General features: G+C 38.8%; 1 protein-coding gene across 1 annotated transcript in view; it reads left to right on the top strand.

Annotated features, from left to right (window-relative positions):
* The window catches only part of PKP4 (plakophilin 4), a gene marked incomplete at its 5' end in the record, with an annotated part of 62,121 nt that overhangs the window by 14,281 nt on the left and 33,126 nt on the right, over positions 1-14,714 (top strand). The window contains 2 exons of the mRNA XM_053655129.1: positions 4,370-4,498; positions 5,587-5,800. Of these exons, the coding sequence (XP_053511104.1) occupies positions 4,370-4,498; positions 5,587-5,800 (343 nt within the window). The remainder of the gene's footprint in view (positions 1-4,369; positions 4,499-5,586; positions 5,801-14,714) is intronic.

Here is a 14,714-nt window from a genome sequence, read left to right on the forward strand (position 1 = left end):
AGGAAATTTATGAGGTTTTTTTTTATTGTTGGCTAGTTTGGAAGCAAGATTTATTAATACAAACACATCAAGTATTACTATTTTTACTGTAAAAAGTCCATTGTCTTTTAAAGAAAGTAGCAGAAGTAAAAAAGATGGTCTTTATATTCATCTACATATTCACTATTTATAGTTCTCTTCCTGTCTTCCCATAAACTCAGTTTTCCATCTCAACTCATTTCCCTTTAGTCTAAAAAGGGAAGTGAGTTTAACCTTCCTTGTGTTGCAAATCTGCTGGCAGGAAATTCTCTCAGCCTTAAATCTGAAAATGTTTTTATTTCACTCATTTTTAAAAGATAGTTTTACTAGATATAAATTTCAGGACTAACAGGTATAATTTTGGGAGGTAGTTTTAAAAGATGTCATTTATTGTCTTTGATCTTCAATGTTTTTTATGAGAAGTCAGACATCATTTATATCATCTTTTTCATTATGTAATGTATCTTCTCTCTGGCTGCCTTTGAGATTTTTCTTCTTCTCTTTGACTGTAAGCAGTTCTACACTGAAAGGCCTAGGTATAGTTTTCTTTACATTTAACTTGCTTGGGATTGACTAAGATTATTTAAATGTCCATTGATGATTTTTACCAAAACGAGGATGTTTTTCACTATTATTTCTTTAAATTTTTTCCACTCCCAATTCACTCTCCTTTTCTGAGATAACGTGGCATTATTTCACAGGTTACTGCAAAGCTCTTCATGGTATTAATCTCTTTATATTCTTCAGATTAGATTTTTAAGTTGATTTGTCTTCAAATTTACTGTCTTTTCATCTGCAGTATCCAATCTGTTGTTAAGCTCATCCAGTGAATTTTTTCTATTTCAGATACTTGCATTTGTTACTTTACATAGTTTCCATGTCTTTGGTGATATTCCTCATCTATTAAATTCTTATATACATCTTTTTCTTTAAATCTTTGAGTACATTTATGATAACCATTTTGAAGTCCTCCTGCAATCATTTCAACAACTGGGTTTTCTCTGGTCTGTTTCTATTGTTTGGGTTTTTTAAATATCTTTGTAAATCACATTTTTTAGTTTCTTCTTATACCTAGCAGTTAAATTGTGTGTGAACTCTTATGGATGATACATTGTAGGGACTCTGGACTATGTTGTCTCCCATTAGGGTTCTGAGTTTTTTGTGGCAGACGACTAAATTACCAAGAGGTGCTTTTGATTCTGTTGAGATTGGTTTTTTTAAATTTGTTAGAGTGGGTCTGCATCCGATTTGTTTTACTCCCAGCACATGGCCCTTACTTACTCTGCAGCATGGTTCTACATGGCCTTTGTCGATTCTAATGCTGAGGTGCTCGGTGAGGTCTGTACCGACTGAGATGGACGTCCACCATCACCTGGAATAAGTTCAGCCTCAATTTCAGTGTATGTGCTGCCAAAGCATGCACCTGCTTAGCTGTCAGCTTGCAGCAGCCACTGTCCACCAGACCTGTACATGTACCACATACATGCACAGCCCAGCACTTAACTAAAAACGTGTAAGTAATCCTCCCACATCCTTGCCTTAAGAGAATCTCCTCTGCATAGCTCCATTTTCTCCGGTACCCTGCCCACAAGTTCTAACCACTTTGACATCTCCAAATGCCAGTCTCTCTCTCTCAGCTCACTAAGCCGGTCGGTCATTGCTTTACTTTTTGTGCCTTGCTCCCAAAAGTGCCCTCAGGCAAAAAGCCATGCGAACATGAGGCACCTCCAGTAGTTCCCTTCTCTCAAAGATTACAGTCTTGGTGCCTGTTGTTCAGGGCCTGGAAACAGTGTTTTCATACATTTAGAAGTCCACTGTGGCACAGAGCCCTCATACATTTAGTCTGGTTTTATAGTTATTTACTGTAGAAAGGTAAAGCTCAGTACATCACTCCACCATGGCTTAGGTTTCAGTGAAGCAGATCCTGGCAGGCACTGATGCCATTTAGCCAGACCATGAACTGATGGCAGTCTTTCTAGGGTAAATTTCTGCTGAAAATCAAGGTTGGAATTGATGCCAACCAAGTCTAACTGCCCATCTCTGGCTAGAGCCTCTCTTTGTGTTGTCTGGCTCTTGTGGCACCCAAGAATGCCAGGGAATTTTGGCTACCCCTGTGCCATTTAGAAGGGATGAAAATTTGTAATTGTAATAATAATTGTAAGTCCTCAAGAAAAGATTAAATCACAGTCCTTGCACTCTGTTAATTACAGCATAGATTTATATAATGGTCTTAGATAGATTTTCATCAAATAGTTAACATAGTTTCAGTGCATGAAAGAACATCTATTATTGCAGAGAATGCCCCTATTTATAATGATTTTTCAGGGATGATGAACATTAATAAAATGTCTGTATCATAATTTGAAGTATATGAAATATTTTAATATACATCATCACAATTTAATTATCACAGCCAAATTAAGAAAAAGGTAGAAATGATAGTTTTATCATATCTATTTTCTAAATGGGGAATTTGAAGCTCCAAATAATTAACTGGTTTTCAACATCATATAGTAAACGAAGGACCTGGAACTTCAACATAGGCAATCTTACTCTAAATTCTGTTCTTTTTCTGATGGGTTACCTGCCTCTTGGCAGTTGTGGTATTCTTAGTGTCTATTAATGCCATGATCATCCAGTCTGTCCCCCAAGCCAGATATCTCTGCTGACTTCAGTTTTCAGGAGATATCTGGGTGCTGTGCAGAGAGTAGATCAGGGGAGGGAGTAGCATTTGAAGGAGAGAGAGCATGTAGGAGTCTGTTAGAGCAGTCCCAGCTTGATGGACAGAATGGGTGGGTTTGGCTTATGTTAAATATTTTGGAGTTAGTCAACAGAGCTGGCTGATGGATTGAATCACAAGGATAAGGAAAAGAGAAACATCAAGGAGGACTGTATCTTGTTTCAGACAAATATGTGAATGGTGGATAGTCTCCTTATTACCAGTGTTTTTTGATTCTAGTACATTCTCTACTTGGCCATGGAGTTATCTTCCTTTTAAATGTGGCCATGTTCCATTCTGTTACTCCTCTGCTTCAAAAAATCCATTAGTTTTCCATTCCTTATGGTAAGACAGGATGGGCCAAAAGTAAGTTTACAGTTGTGAGTGTTGAAAATAGTTTATTGTGTTATTATTAATTATTATATTACTTTTCATATGAGTAACTATAAAAGTATATATGCTTAGTTTGATTGTATACTTGTTATACAAAAATAGGGTAGCAAGAAATACACAAGAAATGTGAAGACAGACTGCCTGAGTTCAAATGCTGCCCTGCTGTTGGCTAGCTGAGTGACTTTGGACAAGTTGCTCAGCCTTTCTGCCTCAATCTCCAAATCTATAAGGTTGCTGTAAGAATAAATGAATTAACATGGATAAAATGCTTAGAATAGTGCCTGACACAGAATACGTACTCGTGAAATTTTAAGTGCTATTTAATAATAATCCAGTTCTTTAGGAACACAATGTGTACGTATATATGTGCACATTTGCACACATGTTTTAAAAAAGACCAGCAGGACCCAGCTGGGTAGTTCAGTTATTTGAAGCATTGTCTCAGACACCAACAGGTGAGGGTTCAATTCCCAGTCAGGGCACATACCTAGGTAGTGGTTTCTAACCCTGGTCAGGCCCCAGTTGGGGTACATACAGGAGGTAACCATTTGATCTCTCTCTCTCTCTCTCTCTCTCTCTTTCTCTTCCTTTCTCTTTCTCCAAAATCAATTTAAGAAACATATTAATCCTCTGTTAAGGATTAAAAGAAAAAAAGACCAGCAGGAAACATTAACAGTCTTTTTTGTCTGCACAAAAGATTAGTGATAAAAAATTTTTAAATACTTTTCTATGTTTCCTGCTTATAACCAAGAGCAACTGCAAATATGATGTTTCTTGAAAATCATGAGGCCCGCAACATCTGCGGTTTCTGGGCTGGCATCAGATCTGTTGTTCGAGGCCGCCCTTCCCTTTGGTCACGTGGCAGCTCACCTAGCCCAAGTGCACTTGTTCACCTGAGCCTGCGCCTGCAAGTTTCTTACATAGGTAAAAAGGCATAGAATTGGAATCAAGACGAGCAAAAAGAAAATGAAAAAGTTATTCACGTTAATAACTTCTTTGTTCCTTTGAATCACTTCTGTGCATCTGTGCATCATGAGTTCTTTAAAATCATAAGCATCTGGACTCTGCGTGTGTTCATCAGGGGAAGAAATTATTTATATATATGTGTGTATTTTAGGATTTTTGTAACTTCCAATTCTGGTCTCAGCTGAGCTTTTTTCTTATGCCAAATGTTTCGTTCAATGTATTGTTAAAACATGGGCCTTCCTTTTTGAAGCCGTCTGTTTCTCGTGCAGGGAGTTCGCCTGGCGTGATCCCGAGTTGCCTGAAGTGATTCACATGCTGCAGCACCAGTTCCCCTCGGTCCAGGCCAACGCGGCGGCCTACCTGCAGCACCTGTGCTTCGGCGACAACAAAGTGAAGCTGGAGGTACAAGACCCAGGGCCTTTCCATTCGGAAATTATCAGATGCCCTTTAAGAGGGATGTTTTGGTATCAGATACTCATATACCACATAGCTCTGCATTTCACTATTTCTCAAGGAAAGCTAGGATGAGTATATTTCTTGGAGTGCTTTTAGCATTTTCAAATTATGTGTCCACTCATTCGGTTACTTGTAAAAATAGAAAACATGAAGAAAAATTAATGTAATTAATGTAACCTGAATTTTTAAGGTATTTTACAAAAATTTGTTGCATAAAAATTATAGTATTTTTGAAATGAGTGAGCTCATGTATTTTCTGAAATTCTGGTGAAGATATATGCCAACATCCAATTAAGTAAAGTTATAGAGGATTTAAAACCATTACTAATACTGAACATATAGGAATATTTTATTTCACATTTTTAAGTTTTTTGGCATTTACAGAAACACAGTGAGTCATTGGTTATTGGCTAGTGTCCTATACTATACAGATTCTTTCTTTTAACATTTTAGGCCATTTTCCCCCTAAAATTTACTATAGAGTATAAGTATTTCTCATCAATTTAATATGCAAAACAAAATATCAGTTACAGACCAAAGGTGTATGCAGTTAAAAAAAAAACCCTAGAAATATGCATATAGTGTAACAGTGAATTGACAAGTGGAAATAATTTTAGAGAAAGTAGCTTAGAGAAACAATTGTAGAAACCAAATGACTCATCAAAAATTTTTTTCTGTTTGATCTCCAACCCTACAAACAGCTTTATTGTATTGAGTATTTGTTCATTCCATGTGAGAGTGGAAGTACATCCCTGTGTGTGTTCTGAGGGTCAGAGTAGGACCGTGTTGCCTACATGTGACATTCGTTCACCTTGGTCTTCTTCCCTTTTTCTAAGCTGTGAACCCAGGAAAAGAGCTTCATCTTGGATATTGTCCTTAAAATTTATAAACGATGTGTTATGTAGAATGAAAAGTAACCTTTGGAAATGATCTGGAATTGTCCATTTCCCATGATCTTTTTATAACAGACTTTAGTTTGATCACTGCTGAATCACATGTCACTTAGGCCTGGTACTTAATATTTTTCATTCCAGGTATGTAGGTTAGGGGGAATCAAGCATCTGGTTGACCTTTTGGACCACAGAGTTTTGGAAGTTCAGAAGAATGCTTGTGGTGCCCTCCGAAATCTGGTTTTTGGCAAGTCTACAGATGAAAATAAAATAGCAATGAAGAATGTTGGTGGGATACCTGCCTTGTTGAGACTGTTGAGAAAATCTGTTGATGCTGAAGTAAGGGAGCTTGTTACAGGTGGGTAAAGAATGTGATCTTGTCTTGGAGGAAATGTTGAAAACTGTTTAGACTATGTCCCTTTATGGTGCATTGTGAAGGAGTTGGAAGTTCTAGATAGCAGATGGTGCAGTGCTCACACTGTGACAAAGGCTGAGTGTCATTTAATCTAATGATTCCAAAGGCATTTGCAGTGCTACTGAGATCAGTTATACTTACCTGTGCAAAAGGGTCAGCTGGCAGATGTCTTGTTCATAGAGGGCTGGATGCCATTCTTATTATGTCTTCCATAATAAATCTACTTGTTTTAAGCAGACTGGCTCTCCCTTATTGTGACAATGAAACACACTTAATGGGCTGTCTACCTTCCCCTTCAGCTCAGCCCATGTCTGAATGCCTGTTAGTGTCTCAGGTGCTTTCCTAGGACCTAGGGATGCAAAGATGACTAAAACTCAGTCCCTGCTGTCAGGTAGCACTCAGACTCAGGAGGAACACAAGAGTTCTGGGAATATCAGTGAAAAATGGGAAGTATTGGGAATCATTAAATGTTGTGTTGGGAGCACAGAGGATCAATGGGTAGAGAAGTTGCCTATTTGATGTGAAACTGAAGTTGTCCTAAAGGATGAGGAGGCTCTCGCTGGGTAAATGGGGAAGTATTTCCAGTCATAAGTATAGGCTCAGAGTCAGCATAGGATGGATACAGGGTCAGAGGTACCAGTCAGAAGAGGACACTGAAGGAAGACCAAGCAAGAGAGAATTGCAGGCCTGGTTTGAGGAACTTAAGTGAGGAACTTGTGTCCTGCATGCAGTGGGAGTGACACTGAGGTATGGCATGGCCAGTTTGGGTTTTTAAATACATTCTTCCGGCTAGCAGCAGGGTGGAGGATTGATTGAAAGGAGATTAGCTTGGCATCTGAGAGGGCTATGAGGAGGTCAGCCATCTAAAGATAACACTCGAGCTCTGTCAATAATAGAAAGAATAGTTGGGCAGTGGAAAGAGGGAGCAACTGGAGAAATATTCATGGTCAAGACATGGTGGTCTGGGGTAAAAAGTGAGAGACCAGGAGGAACTGAGCAGTTTGTCCAAGGAACTGGACATTGCAACACCATCAGGTAGGATCAAGAGCGCCTGAGGTCAAGACGAAAGAATGATTCTGCCAGAGGGCAAATATGACAGTGTTATTACTGATAGAGAAGTGGGAAATAAAGAGTATTCATTGGTAGGCAAATAATTAAATGACAGTATGTTCACACAGTGAAAGGATATACAAGGATGAAAATAAGTGCATTAGAGCTATCTGTAGAGCTACCTGAATATTTAAAAACATAGGTAAATACCCAGAAGTCTTTGCACATTAAGTGGAATATGATACTATTTTTTTAAAGTTTTTAAATGTGCAGGTTGAGGCTTTAAATTATTTCTTAATATATGCACATGCATAAAGTTAAGATTTTTTATTAGCATGATAATAGATTCATGATAGTGGTTATCTTGGATGTGTGGCGTGGACAAACTGGGATTGGGGGGTATACTCCAGTTCTGTTTCTTTAAAAGAAAAATAATCTGAAACAAGACAGTGTTAATTTTAACAAAGCTGAATTGTGAATAACTGGTTTTCTGTGCAAAACAACCAGTTATGATTGCTGTGCAATTTTTCATGCTTGAAATATTTAATTTAAATATTTTAACAACTTTTTTTTCCAAAATTAATCCTTTTCCCACTGGTTTCCACTGTGAAATCAGAGCGGCAGATTCTGTCAGATACAATTTAGTAACATTTGGGAATATAGCAAACTATCATGAATCTAATATTAAAGGGAAGAAACTTTCCTTTTTTAAAATTTATTTTTAAAAACATATTTTATTGATTATGCTATTACAGTTGTTCCATTCCCATCCTCCTTTATGCCTCTCCACCCTGCACCCCCTCCCACCTGCAATCCCTTCCCCTTAGTTCATGTCCGTGGTCATGCATATAAGTGCTTTGGCTTCTACGTTTCCTTTACTATTCTTACCCTCCCTCTGTCCATTTTGTACCTACCATTTATGCTTCTTATTCTCTGTACCTTTCCCCCTATTCCTGCCCCCCCACCGTGATAACCCTCCATGTGATCTCCATTTCTGTGATTGTGTTCCTGTTCTAGTTGTTTGCTTAGTTTGTTTTAGTTTGGGGGGGGTTAGGTTTAGTTTTTTATAGTTATGAGTTTGTCGTCATTTTAGTTTATAGTTTTGATCATCTTCTTTTTCTTAGATAAATTCCTTTAACATTTTATATGATAAGGGTTTGGTGATGATGAACTCCTTTAACTTGACCATACCTTGGAAGCGCTTTATCTGCCCTTCCATTCCAAATGAAAGCTTTGCTGGATAGAGTAATCTTGAATGTAGGTCCTTACCTATCATGATTTTGAATACTTTTTTCCAGCCCCTTTTTGCCTGCAAGGTTTCTTCTGAGAAATCAGCTGATTGTCTTATGGGAACTTCTTTGTAGATAACTGTCCTTTTCTCTTGCTGCGTTTAAAATTCTCTCCTTATCTTTAAATTGGCTAGTGTAATTATGATGTGTCTTGATGCTCTCCTCCTCAGGTCCAATTTATTTGGAACTCTCTGGGTTTCCTGGACTTCCTGAAATCTATTTCCTTTGCCAGATTGGGGAGGTTTTTCTTCATTACTTGTTCATATAAGTTTTCTATATCTTGCTCTTCCTCTTCTCCTTCTGGCATCCCTATGATTCAAATGTTGGAACATTTAAAGTTGTCCCAGAGGTTCCTAAACCCCTCCTCATGTTTTTTAATTTTTGTTTCTTCATTCTGTTCTGGTTGAATGTTTCTTTCTTCCTTCTGGTCCAAACCGTTGATGTGAGTCCCAGTTTCCTTCCCATCACAGTTGATTCTCTGTACATTTTCTTTATTTCACTTGTCATAACCTTCACTTTTCTTCTGTTTTGCTACCATACTCAACTATTTGTGTGAGCATCCTGATTACCAGTGTTTTGAACTCTGCATCTGATAGGTTGGCTGTCATTGCTTAGTTCTATTTTTGGAGTTTTGAGCTGTTCTTTCATTTGGGCCATATTTTTTGTCTCAGCCCACCTGTTAAGTAGTTGGGGTGGAGCCACCCATGTAGCTGTATTGTGGCGCTATATGTGGGAGAGGGATCCAAGAGGGAACAATGCTGCCTGCTTGGCTCTGTGTTGGCTTCTGGTCACTTCCTCCACTACCCACAAGCAAATTGGACCCTTCTGGTGCTGATTCCCAGGTGGGTGGTTTTGTGTGCATTCTGTGACCCTGTGCGTCTCTCCAGTGAACTCTCCTGTGAGGCTGGGAGTTTCTTCCGCCATTGCAATCCCCTCAGATTTTTACAGCCAGAGATTTTGAGACTTTCTTTTTCCACACAGGAACCCTGGGTTGCGCAGCTTTCTCACTCCCCAATTCTTCCTCCCAGTTTATCCACATGCAAGTGTGGGTCCACCTGGTCTGCCAGCTGCTGCCTCAACTGCTGGGTCCTCCAGCTGTTACCACACGTCCTCTCTGGCCTGGCTGCCCATCTCTGCCCCTCCAACTTTCTCATGAAGTATTAGTTTTCAAAATATAGTACCCTGTACTCCAAATAAACTTTGAGACTATATACTCTACCTATATTATGTAGAACATATTTTATGTGTAATCTTTAGACTCTGGATTGGACTGCCTACCTTAATACAGTTTGAGTGTTAATGTTTTAACACAACTAAATTACATACTGATTTATTAGTATGTACTCTCCATTTCTAAAGTACTTTGAGATATGTCACCCTCTCACACCAAAAAATAAATTACTGTATTTACACATGCCTACAGATGTATGTATATAAAATGAAAATTAGAAGAAGCTAAGTAGAATTAAGGATATCCATTCTAGAAGTCAACATAATCCCTGTGATAATACCTGCAGAGTTAACCTGTGCTCCCTGTTAGGGAAGCATAGAAAAGACAGTGTCACTGTGGTCACTGGTGCCTTCTTTCTTTTTTGGCATTTCTTTTTCATCACTTTCAACTTGCCGTGTTATCTTCTCTCAGTAACACACCTGTGCAGCCGAAACGGCTGAAGAATGGTGCATGGGATCTCCCTAAGGGGCCGACAGTGATCCAGGAGACCACTTGGTTTTAGAGGCATAGCTTCATGCTCATGGTGATTCTCTTTCGATTAATTAGGTTAATCATGACTTCATCCTTATATTCGTAATGCCCAGCTTTTTTCTCTTTTTCTGTCATCGTTTCTCATAGGAGTAAGTCCCTGCTGGAGTTTTGTTCCTGAGGTTTTTTCTTGGGGAAAAATTGATGCAGTGACTTCTGAGCTGAGCTCTAGGAAAATGTGAGATGTAGTGGTAAACAAGAAGAAAAGTGTGTGAAAAGTTTGGTGATTTCTTTTTCATTTGAGAATAAATCAAATTTATTTGAAGTACAGCCAGACTTCACTACTAAGGGCTTTTATGTACTAATTTACCTAGTTTATACTCTGGATGTGAGTATAAACAAAATCTAAATCTAATTTAGATTCTTCCCTCCATATTTTATCATTTCTGTGTGGCTACAGTACCAGTTACTAAGCACAGATGTTTTAAGACATGGACCCTAGCCTTGAAAGGAGGGTATTAGTGTTTCCTAATTCCAAAAGAGCTATGTCCCCGAATAGAGTGTATCACTTCCAAAGTAAAACTAGCAACAACTTCCTGCTTCCTTTTTTGTAAACAGCTGCCAATAGCTTTTAGGCTTTAAGAAGTATTTTTTGGCCATACTTGTAGGGTATGGGGAAATTACAGATAGCTTTTTAACTAGATACTTCTACCCTTAATAATTTAGTCTGATATGTGGACTGTTCGCTTATGAAGTGTTCTCTTCAAAAAGTAGTCTTTACTTTGAAATGAGTGTGGTCAGTGTGTAAATACTCAATTGCCACATGTTAAGGAACTGGACCAGAGGACTTCAGAAGTGATTTCCGGTTCAAAACGCTAAATGTCAGGCAGGTTTAACTGGTATTAAACATCATCTAGCTGATATGAAACTACTGAGTCACAGTTAAATCTAGCATAGTTGCATATAGGTGTGTTGAATATATACACATATATGCTGAGATTAATGGAGTCCAGAAAAATTACTCACATTTCCTAGTCCCAAAATTTAGTGGAACCAACCTTAATATTCAGTAATATTTTAAGAGTGACTAATCCCTGATATGTTTTAAAGCATGACTTTAAAAGATCCTTGAGCTTTTTTCATTAACTCTTCCTCAAGCCACATTCTCACAAGCTATCTTTAAATTGTAGAATCACAGGGTTGGAGAGGACCTCAGAATTCATTTTTCTCAATTAGCCCTGGGTCGCCTGTACAGCTTTCACACAGAGTCACTGCCCATCATGTGCTTGGACCTACAGGGACAAGGAGCTCAACACTTCATGGAATTAAGTCAGAGCAGCAGGGTTATTCAAAAGCAACAAGGAAACATTAAGTATGACTTGAGAAGGCCAGGGAGATGAGCCCTAAGAAGCTCATTTTGCTAGCAGGAGCCCTACAGAAGAGGTGTTAGCCCTAAATCCAGCCTCCCATCTCTCTCCTAAACAGGAAAGTATGTCCCCATCTAAACCATCCTCGTTAAAGTATGTCTGTTTCAAAATGGATAGCAGGGCGCTGTGTGACCATGTCACCCCGTGTTCCCTATCAGCTACCCATCTCTATAAAATCCCCTCTGAACACAGACCATTACCCTTCCAAATGTCAGTGTGCTTCCAACATCACCTACAAATTACTGTGGCCCTGACCAGCCTTATATGAGGCTCAGACTTTGTAGGCGCAGCCTAAGAGTTCTTCAGTGCAATCACACTCACCTTGGGGTAATGAACTAAAAGCACAAAGAACTGATGTGTTCAAAACGTTATTATTGGAAGAAATCACTATCCCGTTGAAGCTAGGTATTCTGTTATCCTTAACATCAGGTAATTCTACATAGTTATTAATTCAGTGCCTTTTTTCTTAATCCCCTTTGTTTCAATTTGGCATTTTAATGTACTTAAATGAAGAAATTTTAGCTATTTTTTTAAAGATACCTTGCCTTTGCTTTAAATTTAATAACTGTCCAGGGCCTTCATTTTTGGCCACATCTTTGTGCAGGGAAATAAAAGACAGTTGGGCTGTCATTGTTAATTAAAATAGTTCTCCAACATGTAATTTGATTCTTGTGTTTTCTTCATTGTGTTGACCATTGTCCAGATTGAAACCTAATGAAATTTTTTTTAGTAATACTGATATACGTAGGTGCTTCAAGTAAGGTTGCTTTCTTTAAAAGAAGAAAAAGAAAACAAAGGCACTTGAAAGTGGGATGAAGTGCAGCTTTCCTGTTGGGTTATATGATGAATGTCTGCTGGGCAACAAATTGTGGATAGAAAGTAGGAAAGAAAAAAAGAACTCACTTGTTCTTAATTGAACAAAAGAACTCATTTGTTCAAGGTAATTAGGTAGTGTTTCTATGATAGGAAGTATGAGTTTCAAGTTTTTGAGCATCTTAAAAGCATCATTTTTAAGACTATAGAAATTGAAGATATTGCACAGAATCTAGAGGCTTACCTGGTAATGTACCAGGTGTCCCCAAACTATCAAATGTCTATTACCTTCATTATCACTGGTGTCAAAAAACCAAAAGTAGCCTTTGTTTTTTAATAATAATAGATTTTGTTTTGGTGACAGTTCTGTTCACATTTCTTTCAATTTAGCAAGTGATTATTCATCCATATGGCTAAGTAAAATATTTCTATACATCCCTTTAAAAATTTTTGGATGCCAGCAATGAATTCCAGACACTATATAGAAATGAGACATTTTCTCTTCCTGGTTGTGGACTTCGTATTTCTAATTAGACAGTAAATTCATAAGGAAATGATAGTTGTGCACTAAGGAACAGCAGGTGGGCCAGGCTAAAGTTCAGACAGCAGGATGTTTCGTAAAGAGCTGGAGCTCAGTGGACATGCATTTAGCCTTTTGGACTGTTACATGCCATTTCAGGATGAAATAATTTACTGAACATGGCCCCTTGGCCTAATTGATATGCCTTTATAAGAGTCATTTATTCTGTGGTTCAGAGAGGAGTTGGCCTGTTAGTTTCTGCCCTGCTTGTTGTGGGTCACTAGAGCTGTCAGGAGCTGCATGGGTAGTTTTCACAAATTAAGTAACATCCCTCTCACTTCGTAGCCCAAGTCAGTAGGATATTACTACTTGGCCCACTTTGTAAACTAATAGCAATAGAAATGTGTACTCTTATTTACTGAACACTTCAAGCCATCAAAAAATTGACAAGAAATAAAATGACAAAAATTTGATAGTAATGAGAAAAACAGTTTATTATAAATGGGATAACTCTTAATGCACAGTCACAGAACTTTGAACTGGAAAGGACCACGAATAAATTCTCTGTTCTGCCTCCATACTACCCATACCTGAGATGAGAAACGGGGGTCCAAGGAAACTGAGTCTGAAGGCGGGTTCCTGGCATGCAGGCGGGGCTCTTCCTTCCGTCCCTGCCGCCGTGGCCCAACCACAGCCACCAAGAAGTGCTGAGCAGGCACAGGATCTAAGTGCAACTGCCTTAGATCTAGTGCAAGCGTTGTTTCCCTTGTTCTTTTAAATTTTCACCAAAAAGGTAAAAGAAAAAAATATCCCACAGTATCTCCTGCACTCTCTGAATTTTACCCGGGAATGTAAAGGAGTGTTGTTTTGCTTGGCCACTAGCACAGTCACAGCAGACTAGTGATCAGGTATGATCAAAGTTTCAGGTTGCTTAGGAAGCACATGAAATGGTGATTTTATAGTTTGTGACTAGTGCAAGATTTATAGTCTGAGTATGAAAAGATTCAAACTTATAAGTGGAGAATGGCTGTCTGTGTATAGGCTTCTGAATGCTGAGCAAAATGAGGCAGCTGGGGAGGGGGGTGCGGCACAGAAGCCCTACAGAACTCAGGTGGTCAGCCATTGGTCAGAGTAGATTTTCTCAGCACAAGAATAATCCCGTAATGGCACACTCCCTCAGTAGACCAGAAAGCCAGTAAATGCTAGAAAGATGTGGGCACCTAACAAAAATCTAAAAAGATGCTCAAGAAATCCTAATTCAGGTCCCTCAGATTCATTGCAGCTTCTTAGTCTGTAATTTCCCAAGGCTTGGGACTGGAGGCACTTTTGTCTCTAAGGTTCTGCAGGTACCGAACAACTAGGTTAAAGATTTAGTGCGATTACAAATGAATAGGCACATTCCTGGAACAGGTAAAAGTCAGCTGTGGAACATGCAACTTCAGTGACTTGGTGTCTGTATATGTCTGACAGTATAAATGACCTTCTGTGTCCTCAAGAACAATCTGAGTGGCCTGGTCGCTGCCCTCTGTGCTACTTCTGCATCAGACCGATCTCAGAATTTCCCCTCCTGTGACCTGTTCACTTTTACAAACACTCCCTAACAGACAGAACTGTCCTTTATGTCCCTGATGGGCAGTCTAAGCATTTCAGAACTGTAAGCTGATTTATTTTCAGTAGAAATGCATTTTCAGGGCATGTAGGGCTACATTATATCATTAATGCTCTCAGCCTGCCCATGAAGTTGGAAAATTACCTGGAATAAAGAAGAATACGTTGAAATGCAAATGTGCGTCAATAAGGAAATCTCTACAAATTGATAAGATCTTTTCAAAGATGCTGTGATCCACCTTTGTACCTGAAAAATCACAGAAACAGAGTAATCCTTATTTATGTTCTTTAAAGACTAAAGATCTGTTACTCCTGTCCTTTAACTGAGGAGAAATTTAAACAGCAGGGATAATCCCCTTCAAATGGAGTATGTAGGCTGGGGCCCCACTAGGGGTAGCGTTCATGGCCAGCACAGGCCTTCACTTCCAGACAACCAGCCCCTGGGAAGCTT

The sequence above is a fragment of the Artibeus jamaicensis genome, unplaced genomic scaffold (genome assembly GCF_021234435.1).
Source record: "Artibeus jamaicensis isolate MK-2021 breed Jamaican fruit bat unplaced genomic scaffold, CSHL_Jam_final contig_936, whole genome shotgun sequence".
In the NCBI taxonomy this organism is placed as follows: domain Eukaryota; kingdom Metazoa; phylum Chordata; class Mammalia; order Chiroptera; family Phyllostomidae; genus Artibeus; species Artibeus jamaicensis.